Source organism: Phasianus colchicus, chromosome 5 (genome assembly GCF_987193195.1).
Source record: "Phasianus colchicus chromosome 5, bPhaCol1.hap1.1, whole genome shotgun sequence".
Classification (NCBI taxonomy): Eukaryota; Metazoa; Chordata; class Aves; order Galliformes; family Phasianidae; genus Phasianus; species Phasianus colchicus.
This window is the reverse complement of record NC_143440.1, coordinates 38,203,137-38,226,548: the sequence shown is the minus strand read 5'-3', so window position 1 is coordinate 38,226,548 and position 23,412 is coordinate 38,203,137. Positions and strand designations below refer to the sequence as shown.

The following is a 23,412-nucleotide window of genomic DNA, read 5'->3' as shown; positions in this document are numbered from 1 at the left end:
AGAAAATCATTTTTGATGTTATGAATTATCATATAACTTGAATAACTAAGTAATGAAAAAACATTCTTGTCCCAAAGGATATTCAGGTGACTACTGTCACAACTTATAAGTAAATCCTGTAGAAGATCATAACCAAATTTACAATGAAATTCTGCTTGTTCAAAGTAAGAGCCAAAAGATATTAACATGCTACATTCTAATGGTGATTCCTGCAAGTCATTATTATTTTCTGAGATTTAAATTATTTACAAGAGTAAATTGCAGCTGCTGTCTACTGCATTTGTTAAATATAGTCTCAGGCTTGCTGTAATATCTCAACTGTCAAACTCAAAAGTCAATGAAAAATCCTCTACGATGTGCAGATCAACACAAGCAAAGTCTTTATTTCTGAAATATCAATATAAAAATTGCATTTCTCTTTTAAAATTATTCTACAAATCCCATTTAAGTGAGTAATAAGGGCACTATAATAAATTCTTTCTAGCTTGGTAAATCATACCATAATTTGTGCACACACTAAATGCTGACCAAATTCATTAAAAGCAATAATCACAAATTGCTTGGGGTTTCTATTCACTATTAACAGGTTTTAAATAAATGCCTGTGAGATTTAGGAACAGAAGTTGTTTTTGAAACTTCCCTCCCAGGTTTTAATAAACTTAATGAGAAGGGGAAACTCTAAAAACCTCTGGAAACCTGAGTATTTTTCACTTGTAAATGCTGAAACACTGAGAACACAGTTCTGCAACTGCTTTTTTTTTTAGTTATAACTAACTAGTTCCCTTTATTTCCAATGAACGTAATATTCACACTACATTTATTATTTACCTCTGCAGCCCACATCCCTCATCACAGACATTCAGCCTTCAGATTCACAATTTTCTGCTGTGTTGATGCCAATTCTCCTGCCTCTAACCTGCTGGCAGCTCTGTATCCCCTCTCACATAGGAGGTCAGGATGAAATGAGAGCTGTAACCCAACATCACTCCATAAAACAACCTAACTCCTTCACTGGACCACACAGAGCTCTTCCTTAGGGATTGCCATCCACTGATCCATGCAAATGTTCAGTGCAGCCCACCTAAATTAATGAGAGAATGGCTATTTCTCTTATTCTATGTACTGCTACAGAACATAAGGGATTAAAACACATACATGATGTTGGAAGTTAGAAAACAGGCTTTAAAAATTACTGATTATTTTAAAATCTACGTTGATAAGGTTATGTATGTATGTGCAAACAGGGAAGGAATAAGCGTTTATGACTACTGGTTCTTTTGCCCTGGTATTTTTAAGTGAATGAATCGTTATTAGACAGGTTTTTCATTCTTATGAGAATTAACTGCCAGCAACCTTCCCCTTCTCTTAGAAGAAACTAATACAATATTTAGGTTACAAGAGAAGGATTTCTATTTCAAAGAGGTGGTTGGCGAGCAGCAAAGCAGAAATGCAGCTTTGATTCATTGATGTATTCACATTTCCAACAAATACCTACTTGATAAAGCTATTTCCTTACTTAGAGTCAGACACCATACAGAAAATTTCCCCTATGAGTCACCGACTTGTTTTGGTATTAATTATTTTACCTGTAATGTACACGCAATCTCTGGATTTCTTCTTCTAACTTTCTGCACTGCTGAAGAGTGGCTTCTTTTTCTTGTTGCAGGGCTATCATTTCTGCCTGCAGAATGGTAAGCAAAGGATAAACAATTTATTCAGAATATCTATAACTCCTTGAAAACACTGCAATCATGCATTCATTTCATTCGTTTTATTGTAAGACAAGTACTTAGTTATACTATTCCATAACATTGCCTATGCCATTTTTAGAAAAAATATTTATTTCTTGTAGCATTATAACTGTCTCTAATTCCTTTTCACAGCAGGATGATGTTTTGAAGGGTTTCCTTTGCATACACAGTAAACTTTTTGAATGGGTAAGGTCAGCCATACTCAGTTGAGCCAAGTGTTTCTCAAGAAACACATGTCACAGTTACATAACATTCTCACTGCAAAATTCTGTAAGCGACACACTCTGTAATGAGTGAAACAAAGTACTCAATCTTCAGCTACTGATGTGCACCCCTTGGCCAGCATGTGGCCATGTTGCAGCTCCTGCCCTAAGAGCCATCTGACGTTCCTGGTGAAGTCTGCTGTGACCGGCAGTGCTGAATTGCCCCAGGAGCTGGCTGCAATCCCATCCAGAACCTGGTTTATAGTGGGGTGAGGGACTCCCTGAGCAGCCACTGCCATCTCCCACCTGTGCATCATCCCGGATGTTCCCCTGCCTTTGTTTGCTGGCGTGGAGCTGAGCAGCCTGTGACTCACAGCCATGGTGGAGACTGCGGTGCGTGGCTGGTAGGTCAGGAAGGCAGCCAGCCCCAACATGGCGCTACGGGTAGCGAGGAGGAAGGAGAAATAGCACTCGTGCATATTTAATAAGGCTTTACAGCTTAATCACCATTAATTTTAAAATGTCCAATTTCAATAGCACTGCAGAACTCCCTTGAGGGCCCAGATACCATATAAATTACCTGATAATCATTGGATGATTAATTGTTGTAACAACAAATAAGACTGGGCTTGCACAGCAATTCCTTGACACACGAGCCTGAGCGTTGGGCTGGTTTCCAATGTTTCTAATTCATGGTGTAAGTTATTAGTTGTACAAATTGTAGAGCCTCAAACCAAGGGGTACGTGTGAGAGAAATGCTGAGGTGAATTCTGCCAACTTCTCAGGACAGTGTTGCGGAACAGTTTCTTGGTAAATTAAAGACTTGTTACATGAGCTACGAACACACTAAGGGAATGGCAGAGAATTCAGCTCTGAGCTCTGCCAGACTCACTGCATAATCATCAGCAAATCAGTCTGTGCCTCACAGTCTCTCTCTTGAAACAGGGCTCATGCTTGCTTCTGTTTCCTGATTGTCTGTTAAGACTGTAAGTCTTCAACGCAGGTGTTTTACTGTTTACTGTCAACTCCCAGTCAACTATAGACAATTTATCCTGCTGGCTGATTAATCATGTCCTGGATACATGGCTGACTACTGGCAGATTTTACTGAGCGCTGCTCTGCGCAAATGCAGCCACACAGCCAGTCAGCACTGTGCTGACCAGAGGATCACGCTGTGCCCAGGACTTTGTGTCACTGGGGTTCAGGACCCACTGCTGCAGCTGCTCCTGTAACAGACATACATAAAATTTTAACAGAGGGCTCCCTGGAGAATAAAAACAAACTTTCTTACTGTATAGAGCATTCCTGCAGCTTGAAAGGCAAAAAGCGTTAATGTTTAACCTTCAAGTGACAGTAGAATAGAGCTTCTGATATCAAAAACAATGTACTGGATGCTGGCAAGCCCTAACTCTGCCAGCAAGAGGTTAAAATCCTCTGCAGGTGAGCTGCTTGCCTGGTGCTGCTTGCTGCCTTGCAAGCAGAATGCACAGAACACAGGAATGTCAGCCAAACCAAGCTATTTTCTATAATTATACTGTACTGTAGGTGAAACAACATTCTTAAAAATTGGAAAACATGCTTGAATCAAAGTAGGTGGTTTGTTCTAGAGGCCAATAATTAAAATCCTTGCCAATTTTCAGTGTACTGTGAAGTGTGATTGAAATGGGAGACTGGAAGGAAATGTTTGCAGCTGACACACCTACTCACAGGGAGATTAACGGCTAGTCTCTTTGGAGAACTATCATAAAAAATACATCTCATGTTCCACTCACTTTTCAGGACAAAAGTCAGAAGGCATTGGAGTCTGAAGACTCTTATTTATGTCCACTTTCATCAGACAAACTGTACTGTTTTGACTGGGTTCTCATCTAATTTATGCCAGCAAAATTAACAGTAGAGAATCAGGTGCTCTGCATTAAAGATTAAAAAAGAAAGCAATACCAAAAAACACCTAAAAAAAGGAAGAAAATAAGGCATTTGCTAACCTGAGTGCGTTGATACTAGGGAGCTAAATGAGATCAACGAAAATTCCAGCACAGGTGTTTTGGTGCACAGTATGATAGCATGCAACATAATGGCCATCATTCACAGCCTGAAGAGTGGTGAACACAAACAAATGACTGAAGTATCCTTACTAGGAGGAGGAAAGCAGAACAACGCACATAACAACGTTATGCTAACTGCTAACTACAACAATGGCACTTGCACAACTATAAAATATTTGAAGACTTCTATAATGTATATTGAAATCCATCCACAGTGCACATGGCAGAAGTCCTATATGACCTCACCTCCAGTAATAACAATAGCTTTATGGGAACTTTTAAACAAAATATTATTTCTTTGGAAAATGTCACAATGTGGAAATCAGAACTTCTCACCAAAATGTATCAGTTTTGATTATTATTATTATTATTATTATTATTTTGAAAGTAGGGGAAAGAAGGAGCACTGACAACCAAAAGAATTACACTCAGATTCCTCTGGTGGAGGTTTTCCCTAAAAAAAACCCACTTAGTAGTGAAGTTGGTCACCACCTTGGTATATGGGACGCTCTCAGTGAAGTTTCTGTTAAACTCAGAAACAGTATTTGGATATGGTCTCTTTCTCAGAACTTTTGTTTGACTGCAAATTCTAAAGCTTTCATATATGGTTTAATATGGATAAATCCTTCTCTTTTCTCTGCCTCCCAGCCCAATTTCTGTCAAAAGAAAAACAGTATCCTTGTTTCCACAGTTATCCCATTTTGCATTTTAATAGTTACTTATAGAAAACCTGTATTTTCAAATTAAATTAGATCTAAAAGTTAATTGCTACATATGAAACATAAAATAGTCATGTCTTGAATAAGAAAACGCCATTAGTGATCTCACTGCTGTTGCTTTTATTTGAAAATATTTAAAGCACAATCCTATATGCAAACTAAAGCAATGGAAAAGAGAGTTTTTATCCTTTTCCTACTCCCCAAGGGCAAACACAAGCACCCTAAACTCTAATCTAAATTGAAACTTGCTATATGTAAGCTGACACAGATCTAAAGCTTCTGATGCGGTGCCACATGGAAAATTATTAATTAAAAAAATGTTGAATGTGTACGTTGTCAGAGTTCCTATGGATGGAAGATGACTTTTACAATGTTTTTCTGCAGCCAACAGAAGGAAAAAATGTTCAATGAACCCGAATAGAAAAATTTAATAGTATGACTGTCTTACTGATGGTTTCTTCTTCTCATGCACTTATAGGGAGCATTTATATTTTCACCTTTATATATTTACAGACAGAATATACATTTTCTTCATTATGTGGGTTAAACGTAGCTTCTTCTCAGCTTATGTCTCAGTCAGTAGGCTCTCCAGTCCCTCAGTCTTTCTAAACCTATCTCTCATGCATGCACTGGTGACAGTGCTACCTAACTCCAATGGACACAGTTTACCTGATATGTTCTTGCACTCCTTTTGCTCACAGTCACCATCCTATATGATCTGTCTGCCTGTCCACTGGTACGATCCAGCCAATAGTAAAAATTCTTGGTGCCACTGAACATCATCCACAGTTATTTTCTTTTTCTCCAGTACTTGAGACCATTCCAATCATTCTGCAAGACAGCCTGAACTTACTTTATACTAGTAACATCTCCTAGCTCTGCAGCATCAAGCTATTTCATTAGTACACTTCTGTTCTTCATACCAAATGTTACTAATGAAAACATTAAAGGAAATTGGTTCAGCACCAACTGGTGAGAAACTATGTAGAAACTGCACAGCAGAAATCCTTGGACTTTAACACTACTCCTTTCAAAGCCGTTTGCTGTTGCCTTTCTGCTGACTAGTTCCTTATTGCCTTTAAGTAATCTCTCACCACCTTCATGGGTGCATGATATTTTGCAGATGGAGCTCAACTTGCCCATCCTTCCAAACAAGGGATGCTAGCTGAACCCAGTTAATAGCAAGAGGATTTCCTATACTAAGCTTGTGCCTGCTTGTAAAATAACAGCATACACAAGCTCCATCTTTTTAATTAATAATTTTCCATGTGGTACCAGATCAGAAACTCTACTTTTTTGTCAGCTTATACATAACAAGTTTCCTTGTCTATTGTGTCTAAGAATTCTTGCATGAATTCACTTGAGTGAACAGTGTTCTTCAATCTACTGCTGATAGATTCTCGCTTTAAGTATTTTCCTTCCAAATTTACTCTTAAGATTCAAAATAAATACTAACTGGTGTATAACTGTCAGGATTACTTCTTGTTTGTTTGTTTTCTAAATGTAGGTGCTGCCTCCGCTAATTGTCAAATCAGATCACCCAGAGCCTCATAGGATTTATTAAAGCACTTTACTAACAGTTCTGCAATTTTAGTTTGGAGCTCTTTTGGAATTTTGGATAGAGGCAACCATTATCCCAACTTGAGCACAATAACTCACTCAACAGCAGTGATAAACTCAATTTCCATACCTGCAGTTCTCTTAACCCTTTTCCTAATATTTAACATCATCATCTCTCAGTGATGATAGAAAAACAAAGATTACAGAGTTTTGGATCTAATACAGATTATCCTTGATCTCTATGTCATTCTCAGAATGGTAGCACATTTCCTTTTTCCTTGTTCTCATTTTGGTCGTTACACTATTGTTGAACTCTCTTCCTATGGGCCAATTAACTTAACCTAGCAATCTTTATTAATTCTTATATCTTCTATTTTCTACAATTCAACTTTGTTGGTTAATAAGTACTCCTCCTTGTAGAAGCTCAGTTTATTCTCATCAAGATCATAATTCACCCAATTAGAACTGACCTCCTTTCCTCCAAACATTTTCCCCTGGTTTAATGGATAGAGTTATTAATGGGTAGGTATTACCTAAATTAAGTAATGGCTGCTACCAACTGCATTCCTTCCACTGATCGGGGATACTCCTCTGGAGTAGAGGAAGGCTAGATAATAAGTCTCAACAGTCATTTCTGCAATTTATGGGCTCAATCATTTAAATTTGTTAGAGCTGTGTAATGAGGAGAGAGAGCAGTAAAGTGCCATTCTGCTCCTTTGGTCTTATGCTACCTGGGGTCTGAGATGGAATCTAGCCATAAGTGCTCAACTGAGAATTACCCCAATTTCTCCTGGGGACAGAATTATGTTTCTGGTGATATTAGTTGGCTAGGGAAGCAGTAAAAGGTCAGTTGTGTTCTGACAGCAGGAAATGGTTAGGGCAGCAAAGATTTCTTTCACTTTGAATTAGAATGAGTAAGGAAATTTTTTTTTTTTTTAAATAAATTAAAAATATTAAGGCTTATTTATATTTTACACTTTCACATTTTACATCTCCTGTCAATTACAGTAACACGTACTGCATGACAGAGCAGGTCATGTTGTGACACATTATGACATCCAACTTCTAACCATTCTGTTATTTTTACATTAGCAGCTGCTACTTAGTGCAGATTACAACATCTCATCTTGTTTTCTATTTCAAAGTGTCAACACATCAAATTGTTCCCCGACAGAAGCAGATGATACTTTGATCTGGGAAAGAATATGAGCACTTGTCTTATTAATTAGGGGATCAGAGGTTTTCAGGGTCAAGAACAAGACTCCAGCTAACAGGAGGGAACTGAAAATGGCTGGCTCCCTACTAACAGCTAAGTGATCACCTTCCTTTTTAACTCACAGAGTTAGTGTGTCAAACCGTTTCATTACAGTGCAAACAGGGGACAGTTTGACCTAGAACATTAGATAAAATATTGCAACGTGTGTTCAAGTAGCAGCTGGCTTGGATGATTTTAAAAATGAAAAGTGAAAATTGGAACTGAACGGTGATAGATGTTATAAATTATTGACATGCCATGTAATATATAAGTAAATAAAAAATCCAAATTTAAAACAAATTAAAACTTGAAAATGCAGATGCAAAAATGAAATAATCATGAAAATTCTGGGAAATAAACTTGAGATGAAAAAGCTTGGAGTGCTAACTGAAATTTTTAGAAATTCAAGGAAGTTTAGTTTCTCAACACATCATTCTCCAGTGGAAATAGTTTTTATTAAGTTACATTAACTTGAACTAAATTAAGGAGCTGTAATACTGTTTTCTGATAGATCTGTGTTGTTCTGAAGGATCAGTACAGTTAGAAAACTACCCTAAAGAACTAACTGAGGACTGTTTGTGCACATGACTTTTGGAAGTACGGCAGTGGCAGTGAGAACCACAATAGCCTTCCAGCTACAGATTTCCGAGCACCCTGCCACACTCACATCCAGGTGGACAGTCCCTTTGTTGAATGAGATCTCACAGCAAACACAACCTTCACGAGCATCAGGACTCATTAATAATAATAAGATATTACTCCGTCATTTAATGCTATTGTTGGTCAAATTAAGTATAAGATTCTGTCTTCATCACAACAAAAACTCCCAGTAAGAATACATGATCATGTTCTAAGAATATTGCTTGCATGGTCCCTTATCCTGAGAGGTTCCGTTGCAGTTTTGAATGATAGGAACAAGCCATAACAAATATTACGCAGATTGTGCAATCAGAAAAAAAAAAAAATATTACCAAAGAACTTCTTACTGTTCTGTCAAGGAAAATTAAAGGATCCAATAACATTTTCTACTAGACTAGGCACATACCTGGTTCATTAAGTTACAAGGAGAACAAACTTAGTATCTGTGAGCTATCCCAAAGGAAAAAACATTTGAATCATTATGTCTGAGAGGTGGATATCTCATTCTTGTACTGCACGGTCACATCACACTGCTGCAGAAGAATTTGACAAGCAGTGTACTCTTTTACCTAGTGATGTGTCCACATTAGCACATAATAGACAGATTCAGTCCATTATCACATTATACAAGAAAAATTCTATATGAAATTTCAATTATATTTTTCAATGAGAATTTGCTTACCTAAACTTAGGTACTACATTTATGCAAATTTCCTCACCATTCACAGTATTATTTTGTAATACTTTCTATCTTTTTTCTTAGCAATATACAGCATACTGAAATTGCAGGAAGTATTAGCTGTTCAGAGGACAATCCTACGCACATGATGAGTCTGTAAGACTAACACCCGGAACTACTTTACTGTACAGAATGATTCACAGCGAGGAAGATTAATTGGAAAGTCTGCCCGTGAGGTTGACCCCAAACTGTAATTGACTTCATGGGGTCAAGACTTCATTTATGGTTTCCATTTGTTGGAGTACAAAGCTACAAAACACAGAGATACCATCACAGATATCTACTCCATGCTTATGGAGAACCACTATGGATACTGTGAAGTCTAAAAACTTCCAAGAATGACAGCACCAGAAATGTACATTCATAGCTGCATTAGGCTTTGCATGCAAACAATGTCATGTACAGGGATGCAGATTTTTTGGCAGGAGATATTTTAATAAGAACACAAGATGGAGGTAATTTAAAATACCAAGTAGCTGAGACTCCATATGTAGATAGGTAGATGCTTGTCTTGCTATTAAACTATGATGCACACAGTGAGAATAAAATCAAAAGAAATGACCAAGAAGCCTTCATCTTACAACAGAGCAAATAGCCATTCACAACAGTTATATTTGCAGGGTATCTATGGCTTTAGAATTAATTTATAGGAAAATGCAAATTTAAAAAATTACAGTAAATTCCTTTACTTCCCAGATTAAAGAATGCCTTCAGCTCTGGGCATGTGGAAAGGGCACATTTCTCTATGATCTGTAATTAAAGTTTGGCCATAGTGATATCACATACTTTGTTTCTGATCTAAAAATACAGTTTCAAATAATGGAGACATATGAGTAATACAGAGAAACTTGAATTTAATCACATTGCTTTGGGTAAGATGTGTTTAAAGTAGAAAATATTTTCTGTAGAATTTAAAATATACTGGTTATCTGAGGAAGCCTTCTTATGCCCCATTCATGGCTGCTTAGGTAACTGGACTAGAAAACACACATATTCCTTTCACAGACAGAGAGAATTATCAAATGTAAGTTTAAAACAAAGAAGGAAAAATCTCTCTAATCTGCTTTAATAACAGGCATCTTTCCTTCAACTCCAAGAGATCTCACTTGCTTCACATGCACCGTGAAGACTATTACACTTTATAGCAATCTTTACCAGCAGTCTACTTAGAGGAAATTAAGGAGGAAACGACCATGTAGACTACAGTAAGCTGGATAGCCTGCAAGCAGCTCTCCAGGTTGTCTACTGGCAGGCTGCTATGGGAAAGCTTCAAATGTCAGTACCCATGATAAACCCGTTGTCCACATAAATGACTTGAGCCACTAGGATATCAAGTCAATATCTGCTACAAACAGTAAGTCGTCAGCACAGGATCCAAAAGGTAGTGTTGTAATGTTGTCTCAGAAGCTTTACAATAACAAAGACCCTATTCAATAAAAAACACATTCCCCTCAGCCCCAGAAGTGTCCTATCCAGTTTGGGGCGGAACTGTGCTGGCAGAAGAACAGAAGAAAGTTCATATTACACCTAGACACATTTTAGGTGAGCTGCAGGCAGAAACAGTGTGTACTTTCAGGACTCAGTCTGGTACATTTTCAGGCTCTGCTAACAAAACCTGAACACAGCAGCACCCCTCTATTACTAAAAAGAACCACCCAGGAACCATTTTCTGCTTCGAGACCTTCTGGCATGGCTTGGGTTCATACACCAAAACTTCTTCTCCCAACCCCCAAAAAGCAGGGCTGCCAATACCAGGTTGCCTAAGGGAACAGGCCCTGGTATACAGTTATCTTTCAAAGGCTTTGTCTGGGATTACAGGTTAAAACCATGCCAGGGAGCTTTCAAACAAAAAGCATAGATGATTGTGTGACATTCTGCAAATCCATGTCCTGATCCTATTTTAGTTACTAGAGTAGACACAGATAGTCTTGCCAACTAATAGGGACTTAAACTTAGACAAGCTTGATAAGCCTTATATTTGAATTTGACTGATAAATTACTTCTCTCTCCTGGTAGGTAGATGAGGCACTCCTGATTATCAGGTCTCACCTGCAGCTCCAGAGATACAGGAGTAATTCTTGCTCCTATTTCACTACCTAGCCTTTATTGTGGACTCCACCTTACAGTAAAGTTCTTGTCTTTGACCTATGACCAGCTATTGACCATGCCCTTCCAGAACAATTTGGACTTGGTTATCCTTTGGTTTCTGCATCGAGACATTCACTTACTAGAGTTCCCTATCCTTGATTTCAGCACGACAGCAGTTCCTTAGTGAGACACTGACATTTCACAAATCCCTCTTCCGTAAGAAAATATGTACATTGAAATCATCCATGCCTCATTAAAGTGACAGAAAAAAACACACGAGGCAGTAACTTGAGCAAAAAAGCGGTTGACAATTTACGCTCGAAGGCTCATAACTGGTGCCAAGTGACAATATATCCCAAATTGTAACCTATGCAAGGAGACAGAGCGACTATTACCTCTTGACAGAAAGTACTTTTGCATGAGGCAGCAGAGTCAGAATCCGACCGCTACAATCAAACTATGAAACTTCCATAAAGGCCGTGAGTCTGTACAGGATCATAAAAATGAATTGTCCCACTGGCTACATTCTGACTGTGTCCATACTTCTTGCAGGATTTGGAATGAAAGTTAAGAAAAAGCTTGAGGTTGTATTTACTACTTCACCTTAGCTTTCATTTCTGGAAAAAAACCTAGTAGGAGGAGTACACCCTCAGATTTATCTGATATTTTCATACATACAACACAGAAACATCATGCTGAGTTTGACAGAACAGCTAAACTTAAAAAAGAATAAATAATTACTAAATAAATGTTTCTGTTGTCATGAAAGGTAGGTATAAGAAGGAATCAGTGACCATATGCCCCACACAGACTTGTCCAGACTTTAAGTAACCCAGACATTCTTAAATTGACTTTGAATCTGGCGCGTCTGTTAATATTCCTCCTTTGATACCTGAAGTTCTCAGATTACCTAGAGGAACAATTTGGGCTCTTTCTCCAGCTGGATCAGTTTTGTAGCTAGCTTTTCTGGGCAAAAGCCACATGCCTGTTCCTGAAGCCGATGGCAGCCTTTATTACCTTGAGCCGCCAGTGCATCTGGGATGGCTGTGAACTGCTGAGTCACTGTGAGCAAGACAGCACCATGTCTCCTGTGATGAGGGGATCCCCAAGAGGCACTTTAAAAGAGCTTCAATATCTGTGTAGTCCTTGGCGTGTAAAAGAGATCAGATATTCTAAATCTGAGTACCCGGTACTGATTTTGATCATATTTATACAGAACAAGTCCTTGAATCTTTTTTTTTCCCACATTCTCACAAAAGTAGAACTTCGACTCAGGAATTTAAATTATATTAACAAAGGCAAATATAGGCGTTTGTGAGAACATACATATACATTCAAGTCGTATAGGAACGACTGATCTGCTGGAAAAAATGCAGGAGAGAATTCAATAGATAGCACTTTCCCATGGAATTAGCAGGGGACAGACATCTCCACTGACTGTTAAGAATTGTATACTTTTGGATGAGACCTTTTGATGTAGGTAAGTTACATTAAATCAGAACTCAAAAGCTTGATAAAAAGATGTCTGATCCTTTCTACTAAATGAATCTATTTACTACATTTTATATGAGGTAATTATGCTTGTCACTATTGCATGTCTACTTGATTTGATTCTATCAAATCTCTGCCTCAGGCAAAAGCATTCATTTCATTTTCTACTGAAGTTTAGGTGCACGGTTGCAGAACACTTCAAAATTCTGTCACAGTTCACTCAGACTCAACCACATTTCACCTGGAAAAAAAAAATGGGGCTCCTGCGTTTCTCACAATACTTGAAATAATTTGAGGAAGGAAAATGGAAGGGAAGGAGAAGCATATGCATCATCTGCAGTCATGTTCTTTAAAATCATAGTTGGCAAAATGAAACAAAATAACCCAGAGAAAAGAAACATTTCAAATGCTTTAGCTGTCAAATTCTGCAGCAAATTTTCCATAATATAATGTGATGCAGAAGGTATATTTCTCCCATCTTATTTGTGCAAGGCAAACAAGACCATTTCAATCACCACAGATTGTGATGTGCAGAAATCATGTTCCAGCAAAAGCAGACAGCAAACACTTCTCTGTGTCACTGTCCTACAACTAGAATTTCAACCAGTTCTTTTGTTTTCACTTGTTCAAAGCATATCTTACACTTTTTCACTGCACCTATTATACATTTCTTCACTTGAACACCTGTTGAACTAAACTTGTCTTGCCAGAATATTTTTAATTATGCAATCTGTATTCTGTCAATGGCAAGCACTTGTAGGTAGAATTTCTTATATACCTTTCAACATATCCAGAAGACAATTAAAGAACTCAATGTACAGAAATATTTGCCAACTGAAATGCTAGTGCAGCAAGTTTAATCAAGTGATCTTGACTAACTTTTAGCAAAGAATCACAATTTTTCATCATCAGTTTAGCCACTTTAAATGCTATGTCTTAGAAAATTGTATAGACTCAGTCATTTTCACAGTCTGCAATACACGCCTGACTTGCATAATACTCCAGGCAATCGTTCCATTAATACTTGAGCACTTTCTTTTCATGTGCAGTGTGATGAATGCCAAATTTGTCTTTAGCTTTTAAGAAAATTTAGTTTTGCACAGAAAGTCCTGACCCATTGAAACCAACAGAAGTTTGCTATTGACTTCCATGGGATTAACGTTTCCCCGTGTTTGTATACATGCATTCTATTTAGTGCTGAGTATTCCAATTATATGTGTGTTGTATACAAGGCTAACCCACAAAATAAACCTAACCAAGAGCAATGTCTTTGAGTCTGTTGCTGATCAATACTATAAATGTAGATATGTAGGCAAGTGTTGTGTACAACTCTCTCCAATTTGGTACGGATACAATGGTGACATTTATGAAGGGTGAGGTACCACTTGATACTAACTTTTAAGCGAACAAATATAGTAGGTTTCATCCGTGCAACCGGGTTTGTGAAATATCTTAACAGCAACGATAAAATTTTTCAAAGAGCCACCACTTTTAGAACGAAGAAACCTTTTTTGTGGAAGGTTGCAAGGCTATTACATTCATACAGAGAGGGAAAAACCCATTACTTTCTTTTGGGAGCTGTTGGATTGGCAGCCCTATTCCTAGGCATACTGTTGCGGATTGTATCTGTTGTATGAAACTCCACAAAATGCTTTTGATCCATTTTATCTTGCAACTTAGCAAAGAAATGTTGCAGCAAGAAACACCAACAAAGATCTGAAAAACTTAAGCTCTGGATTACCATATTGTGTTCTCCTGCCATTCAATGTGTCAGACAAAGGCAGTGGTGTTCAAAGTAGAAAAAGAAACCCGTCAAAGACAGTGCAAAGCACAGAGTAAATAATATTCCTCCACATCCCTACTCTTTCATAGATTTGTTGTTAAAAGAGTTGCAGCAATTAGGCTTTTGTTAATTACCAGCTGTTGAAACAGATGTGTTGACTGTCCTTATTAGCCAACAGCTGGGACAGGAGAACAATTGATGCTCTCTAAAACCAACAGCCAGCTGCTTTGCAGTAATTATCTCCAATCGATAATACAGGTGATAAAGGCAGCAAAAAGGTTATGAGCTTCAATAACCAAGGTACTGTTATTGAATATCACTGGATTTTCTGTTTAATTTCAGAAAATGAATAGAACAGTAAGCTGCTGCAGGCTGCTTTGCCTGCTTTTTGTCTGTGCCATGTCAAGGTCAAGCAACATGCAAGTAACAGGGGAAATACAAACAGAAAAGAACCACAACTTTTTTTCTAACCCTCTTGCTATGTTTCAAATATCTCGCTGATCTTCAAGGAATGCATTTTCTTTCAGGTGAATGCCATCCATCATTAGCTCAATTTCCCTCTTTCCTTGCACTCAATTTTACAATAAGTGACTTTTTGGAATGTGTAAAATGGTTAACTGTACCTACTGGAAAATTTTATCGTATAATATGTAATAAGATATGATACACAAATGCTTAAAGAGGGAGCTATCCCTCTTGAAAATTAGGCTGTAGTCTTAGGCGTGCTGTCAATTCTTAAACAAATTTACTTCACTTCTTGGAATTTGGTTGCAGTGCTGCTAACTGGGAGAACTGTATTTATCTTGATTGATTACTTTGTGATTGATGACTTTAACATAGTATTGAAATGTAAAGTAATGCTTGTATAACATTACTGTAACAGGGAAAAAATTACACGCTTTTCTAGTATCAATACATGTCGAAGTTGATAAAATGAATAGTTATTTTAGCACTGGGCCAGACTTCATCGAGTGGGAGTCACAAGTGTAATTGCTAATATCTAAACAAAATGTATCAACATAGGTAGTCAGATAGTTTCTACCTACTTTTGTTCCTGCTTTGATTTATATTTCCTCATCTCCATATCCTATTAAAGTGCATTTAAAAAAAAAAGCAAAGCAGAGATTTTAAACCATTTCTATTAGCTGCTCAGTTCATCTCAGGCCAACAAAAGCCATGACTACAAGAACTACAACCATGTCTATTCACTAATTAGTCGGCACTTAAAGACACTGCCTTACTGAAAACAAGGATTAAAACTGGTTGAATACTCTCCCTTTCATAGACCTCCCTCATGTCTCTGCTGGGTCATCGTAAGCAGCTTGTTCTCTGGACTTTAAGTAGGGAAGCTTGACAATCAGCTCTGGGCTCATCAGTAGGCACTGGACAATTAACAGAAGCTACCAACATTTCAACAGACATGTAAAGAAACCAAATAGCAAAAATGTTTCAGCCAGAGAGATGAGTAAAAGTATATCATACTGCTATGGCAGTGATGTTTTAAGAGAGACAAATAGAAGGATATTGGTATATAATTTTGAAATAAAGGAAAGCAACTATACTTCAGTGTTTCCACTTCAGACTCAAGAGAAAAAAAAAAAAAACACATATCGTTACAGCAACAAAATTGGAATGCATCCTTGTACACAAAATCTTACATCTATTAGCAGGATTATACAGCATGCTGTAAAAACAAATAGCTGCCAGTTCAGAGCCTAGTTGTGTTTTTTACTCTTAGAAGAACGCTAAAGTGGGAAAAGGAAAGAAGATGGAATGGTTTTAAGCAACGGCTTCACATTTGTGTTTCACTCCTTCCTTCTCTCTCCAGCTGCTTCCCTCTGTTCTTACAGTGCGTTTAGGCCACTGCACTGGGTTTTCCCCTGGAGAACAAAAATTGGCTCTGCTTTTTGCTTGTTATCCATTAATGAGCTATGGGGGCTGGGAGAGGGGGAAAGGGGGAAAATGGTTAAGTTTTGGTCTCGCTCTGCTGTGGTCAACCAATGAAAAGTTAACATTTGGACAGTGCCAGCTGGGAGCTCTTCAGAGTGATGGGCAGACCCTCTGCCTTAGGAAGAGATCTGAAGAGGGATTTATAAGCTATATGAAAAGATATTAACTAAAATCAGGATAGAAGCAAGAAAATTCTTCTGAGCTGGTGACCTGCAGGGGTTTCCATGGCAGAATCACCACAAAGAAGAAGAAACTACCCTGTCAGAAAAAAAAAAAAACAAAAAAATTTTGTAGTGGATGTTGTTTCATCACAGCCAAGACACTCTGGAAATCTTTCAAATTGCATGCATGTGGTGAGGGCCTCAGATACCCAAACCCTGCAGCTGTGTGACCCATTCCTGCCTGCAAGCTGATCAGAAGGGACACTACCGTGTGTGTGGCACAGCCTCAGTCCCAGTACCAACAGCAGAGCACGGCAGGGTGTGTGCTGTTTGGCCTCGGCCATTCTGTCAGGGAACTAAAAGCACCTGGACTTTGGTCTCAGGTTTTGCAACAGCCACAGTCCCGCAATGCACAGCACGACTGGATTCCCTACATAATTACAGTTACACTTCCCAGCCAAGAAACGGGCCTGCAAAGATCTGAATTAACAAATAAAGCAGGCACACTCTGTCTCCTGACAGTCTCAAACTCCACTATGCCAGACTACAGCAAATCCGTCCCATTTAACTAAATCCTATACATTTTCACCTGGTGGAACAAAGTCTAGAATGCATGGGCTGGAATCAACCCACAGCACGCTTCCTTTTGCATTTTGCTTTCAGAGAAAACGTCTATAAACAGCCAGGCTGTTCTGTAAGAAGAAAGTAAACCTGAAGACTGCTGCCTGAAACATACCTTTTCAGCTATCTCACAAAATCTAAGTGTGACAACCAAGCTCTCAAGAAAATTCACCTGGCAACAGCTGCATTGAAACAAAGTTACTGCAGCAACAAATAACGTCAGAGTGTTAATAATTGACAGGAGAAGAATGAAAAGGTGAGTAAGGGATAAAGAGGACAAAGGAAAGATTTTAGTATAAACTTCTGCTGGTAAGTAATCAATCAAAATTAAGATTGAACGAGTCAGTACAAACGTTACAGTTAAAGCTGAAGTGAGTTTGGTATCTGGGGCTCCTGAGCAGGGTTTGCAAAACTCCATTTTCTGGAACATGATTTGCAAAATTTGACAAACAAATCCCCTGCTGATTTGAATTTATTTTTATGCAATTCCCCCAAGAAACTAAAGCAAATGCAGGAACAGTAGCTTCTAATATTTACTGCATGAAGGAAAAAGTGTTGCTCGATCCCTGGTTCTACAGGTTACGGCAGGAGTTATTAATGCGGTGATAATGAATGAGTTTCATGACTTACATAATCCAACAAAAGACCACTCCCCTTCAAGGGAGGAACTACATCCTAGTGACACTGTTTAGAAGAAGCTGTTTCGGATGACTAAATTATCAACAGCCTCGGGTGAAATGAAATACTGTATGAATATCTGTGCTACTACGGCTAGAGGTCAAAACAGTAGGAAAAACTTAACAGAATATGAAGTTAAATATTAAGAAATCAAGATTTGTTTCTTCAAATCACATACTTTTTTTTTTTTCTTCTGTATTTCACAATATGACTGAATTTACATTTTTATAAGGAAGAATGTAAGTTATCAGTTTCATTTATGGCAGTATTATTGCCCAGAATCCTGGCAGATGGTAAAATGTAATTGTTTTCAATAAAAGATATCCCCTAAACTCAGTTCAACTATCAGAGTTAATACAATGAATGATCTATACAGTGAAATCAAATACCCCAAAAGACTGTACTCACAAAATTAAGGAATTTCCAAGTTCAGGCCCCAAAAATAGTGTTTTCAGATCATCATTTGTGAAGATATACTGAAATCCTACCATTTCATCCCATGGAAATCCTGGACCTCTTGAGGGGATGCAAAGTACTGTCACATTCGTACCAAGTCTTAAGGATATATTACCAGCAGCTGAATGGAGAAGCCATTAACAGATCATGGTTTTTCAAAACACCAAATAAAGTCTTTAGCAAAGAGTTAGAAATAACTCATGAAATGTAAATAATTAAAGATGGACTGTAGCAGTGAATATTATTTCATATGTATATTTACAGTTCACTGGACCTATTTACACAGGGCCCAACACTGCTGCCACTTAAGTTGATAAAAGATGTCACAATATCTCAGAAGGGGCAAGGGGCTTCTTTCTGTTCTAGTCAGTAACAACTTGTCACTGTTGTCAAGAATTAATTAACTTCTTAATTCCTACAAAGATTAATTAATATTTCAGGCTTCAAGAAAATGATACTTCTCCACTCAAAGAAACATTATTCAATACCAAATGTCTGCTGAGGCTTCAAGGTATGAGATAAATTTAGAATGCAACACAGTGTAAAATTTAATATTTTCTTTTTAATTTACTGCACTGTGGTACTCTGAAAAAATCTGAAATCTACATCATTAGCTGTGTGATATATAACTTTTCACAAAAACTTTTAACATCAACCAGACTGCAGTAAAATTACCCATTTCTCTGAAAACAAATCTTTCTATAAACAAAATTTGTATCTGTACTAGATGAACTGCCAACTTAGTCGTTAATCAGCAATGGTTTTTTAACTTCAGGTGACCAGTCTTGTGGCTGAGTTGCTACCATTCCCCATTGCTTGTTTTACGTTATTCTCAGCTCAGTAGAAAAAAATCCCGCCTAAGTATAAACTGATTGACAAAGTCAAATTATATTTGCTAATACAAGGATCTTGATATTTCATTATTACTGCACTCAACCGATTTTTTAAAAAACAAAACAATAAAAAACAAGAAACCAAACACCTACCTGACCCAAAGTTTGTAACCCCCCCAAAAAACAAACAAACAAACAAAAAAACAATAAAAAAACCCCAATAATTTAAACTAACCCTTCATAATCTTTCCAGCAGCAGATAAATATTTTGTAGTTATTATTTCACAAGAAAAAAAGTAAGCAACATTAGTAAGAACAAAAATTAAATCAAGAATACTGACTGGAAAAAGCTATGCCAACATACATTTTAGGAACTTAATACAAAGAAGAGCTTGTTAAAATGACATGTAATGGCTTTATATTTGATATTTTTACCTAAAAGAGAGGAGAGCACAACGTTAGGGAACATGTCTCAGGGTTAGGCTGATCTCCTAAATGTATATCTTTAAAAATATCAGATATCATTAGCAACTGATTAAAGAAAAAAATAACATACCACTGGATTTCCAGTGAACACATCTTTAATCTATTTCATTATAGACAATGAAGGACAAAAGTCAGACAACCTCGTGCTGCTTAATGTGTTATCAAGATTTAGATGGAAGCCCATTAAATGCTTGAGAAGTTCTCAGCTCATTCAAAGCTGTTCTTTAAGAACTAGAGTAACCTCTTACCATCTCTTACCATAACTAAAATCAGGATAGAAGCAAGAAAATTCTTCTGAACTGGTGACCTGCAGGGGTAAGAGGTTGGTAAGAGATTACTCTGGTTGGACTTAAATGAGGGAGTGAATCATCCTTGCCCAGGGAAGGAGCTGTTACCTGCTTATTCCTGTTCCTTTTGTTGGAGCCATAGGATCGGTACTGAGCAAATACACTTCATATTTAAAGGAAGCAAGTGCTGCTGGGCATTAGCGGAATCCGTCCAAGCTTTGGTCAAGATACCTCAGCACTGCTTAACTGAAAGTTTTCAGAGGGGTTCACAGTATGTCACCCATTTTCTAACTGTGCAAGACAAATCTCCTGTGTCTAATCTGCAGAAGTACTGTACAATCACAGCTGCAACTGAAGTCTATGGGGGACAGAACATAAATACTATATGATGTCCACACATCAGGCCTGATAGGAAATTACTGAAGGCTTGATCTACACTAAAAACAATTAAGAGGCAAATTAAAACGTAACTGGCTATCTACGGATATCAAAAGTGAGAAAGTTTATTTCCAGTATTATCTGCCTGTCATCCAGGACTGAAAAGAAACAGATTTTGATCTGTGAAACAGTCCATCAATGAAGGGAGGGACTGTATGAACGGGATGGCCCACACCACACAAGTAGGAGGCTAATCTTCTCAGTTGGAAACTAGCTGGAGCAGCCAGGATATTAAGTCAGCAACACAAGAGGAGGTTATTTGGAAGGCAAATGAGGTACATGATCAAATTCAGCACCTAACAAGAAAGTTGAACCAATGTGGCAAAGAATATAATGAAAATAATCTCTTCATTTGTGTTTATGTATTGATCCTAGGAATCTAGATAAGAAGAGGAAATTCTCATTGATGGGAATAAATTTATGTAACCAGCATTACTAAAATCATCTGATGAACAACTAGAGAAGTAGTAAAAAAAAAAACCCCGATGCCTTAAAAAACAAGACCCATACCTTTATTCTTTCTACAATGATCCGTAACAGAGAACCACAGTTCTTGAATATATACAGGTCAATATGCTAACTAATACAAATAGAGACTTGCTGGCTAGCTAATCTAATTAGGGAATGGAACAAGCTTTTCTTCAGCACCTACCTATAATGTTTGAAAAGAAAACTAATGACACTATAGGGGACTTTGATTTAGGAGACATAAGCTGAAAGTATTTGGTGGTCAACTATAGTATAATGTTATACTGTTTCAAAAATCATACATTATTTATCAGCATGACACAATCTGTACCTCCTTACAACACAAGAGATGTTAATCACTGTACTGGAAATTTACACAAGTCACTCCAAAAGTAATGCCTCCTCCTTATTTCCATGAAATCTATAACAGCTCCTAAAAGCACAATAACACTATTTGTCAGCTAATTCTCAGCTACAAAGATCTGTTTTTCAACACAGCCACTACCATTAGCCTGCATGCAGCACTTCTAAATATCTGCACCAGTGGAGGTGAGCACTACTACTACTGAAATGCAACACCCACTGCATCACTGTGCTCACATCCACTGGTTGGTTTCCATCAATGTTCAGCAAGCATTGATGAATGTCAATGGGTGCCTTTTTTCTGTGTGGAAGAATTCAATTGCACACCTTTGCTACATCCGCAGTCCCATGTCAGACACCATTTTGTCAGACTGCCCCTCTGCTGCCATCTGTTGCACGGCAACAAGTAATGGAATATTGGTGGGAAGATTCAACCTCTACTACCATACCACCATCTGCCTCTGATGTCACGAGCCAGCATCACAAAACAAAAGCCATACGTAGCTATGTACATTTTTATGCAGAATTAATAAGCACTTTTCACTTCCCTAGCTATCTATCTAAGAAGGAAAATTTTTACAGATTATGACAGTTTTCAATTCAGGTGTTGGAGGGTTGTGTTAGAGAAGATGCCTGTTTGGATAATGTTTGGTTTTAATCAATTTTAAAATACTAAGACATTCCTGGGGGGGGGGAGGGGAGGAGCGGGGTGAATAGATGAGTGGGATAAAAACTGGGCCAAATATTTGAAAACACTGGATTCAACTAATACAGAATTTAATGAAAGAATATAATTACTCCCAATCAACATATTTTTGTGTAAATTAGGCCCTGTCAAATAAATCTGATTTCTCCCTTCGATGAGATTAGAAGCAAATATCATAAAAAGATTTGTCAGGCTTTGACTTATTATCACATAGCTGTCTGATTAAAAAAAAGAAGAGCAGCAATATGCATCATCAACAAAACTTTCTCTAAGTGGATTCAGAGTGGGCCAACAGTTAAAAAAAGAAAACACCAAAACTCTATGTTCCAAGATGCATTCATCACTGAATAATATGAAAATATCTGTAAGATTGCACAGGTATCGGTACTAGGCATACACATATTCAACGTATTCTTCAATAACTTGGAACCAGATAAACATGGCTACTAATGTTAATGAACAAAAAAGTAAGCAAATAACGATGAAGGAATGTTCTGGGTCACTTCATAATGAGGTGTATTCAAATTGAACGTATTTTAATAAAACCCAATACAAAATTCTCAGTCTAAGAATGGTGGACACAGGGCACACTTATGAAAAAGGGAATCGCATTCTGAAAAGCACTGACAATGAATAAGATCTTGGGCTTTGGTATGAGGTGACAATGTAATGTTGTGGAAAAAGTGGTACAGATGCAACCTTCAGGTATATGTATAGCGAAACAGCAATTATGTCTCTGAGGGAAAATAGGGTGATTTTACTATATGCATTGCTCTGAGGAACAATGCCACAAAATGCATCTTCTTTTTCTTAGAAATGGGTTCTGGGATTGGCCTTAAATGCTAGGAATTTATGAATTATAAATGTTCCAGAAGGTAACATCTTGTATGTCTCAAAAAGTTATGAAAGCTCTGGATAGTTTTGACCTTAATTATTTCACACCTTGGCTTCTGCAAGAAACACAAATAAAATGTTCCTACAGGAATACAAGGTATAGTTGATTATTAAACCTTTCATTCTTATAACACCGAATATTACAGAAAATCCCCATGATCGTTACTCAAAATTCTGTTTTCAGGGAAAGGTTTGAACAGTATCCAGTAAACAAGAGATTGGCACACATAATGAACAAAGAAGATAAAAAAACATATACTGATTGGCTGTTCTCTGAATATGGTGTGAAGCAGGAATGCTGTGAAATAAAGCACACATGATCCTGTAATGAAAAATGTTAACACAGTTTCTGGGGAAAGGGAAGTAAATGAAGATGCTCGCTTTAGAAATGCCAGAACTGCTGTTAACTCCTCATTAACTGACTACCTCAGTGTAACTGTTGGCATGCATAGCAAACAACATACTAGAATTGTACGTGTATAAAATATTCATAACAATTGTCTAAACTGTTCCTAAAAGGACAAATGTTCTGACAAACAACTTTGTGGAAAGCCAGACCATTTGCTTGCCCTATCATGCACTCCTTAAATCCCCTGCAATTTGTCAACTTTGAATGCAATACTTCTCCAGGGGCTACCAATGAGCTTTTCACATCTTGCTCATGTCATCCATTTTCCGCTTGATTAGTGGGGACCTGAAGTAATCTTTCTGCTTCACAGAACAACTAAAGCCAACATACACGAAAATACCAGTATCTTAGGTACAGCTCTTAGCACTCTTAGCATGGGACAAAGGTCT

General features: G+C 37.6%; 1 protein-coding gene across 8 annotated transcripts in view; it reads right to left on the bottom strand.

Moving 5' to 3' along the window:
- MIPOL1 (mirror-image polydactyly 1) overlaps nt 1–23,412 on the bottom strand; it is a 180,551-nt gene that overhangs the window by 47,968 nt on the left and 109,171 nt on the right. For all 8 annotated transcript variants that reach the window (XR_016466972.1, XM_090141339.1, XM_090141337.1 and 5 more), the window contains one exon: nt 1,587–1,681. Coding sequence is in view for 7 of the 8 variants with exons in the window: in XM_090141339.1 (XP_089997465.1) it covers nt 1,587–1,681 (95 nt within the window). In the remaining variant the exon portion in view is untranslated. The remainder of the gene's footprint in view (nt 1–1,586; nt 1,682–23,412) is intronic.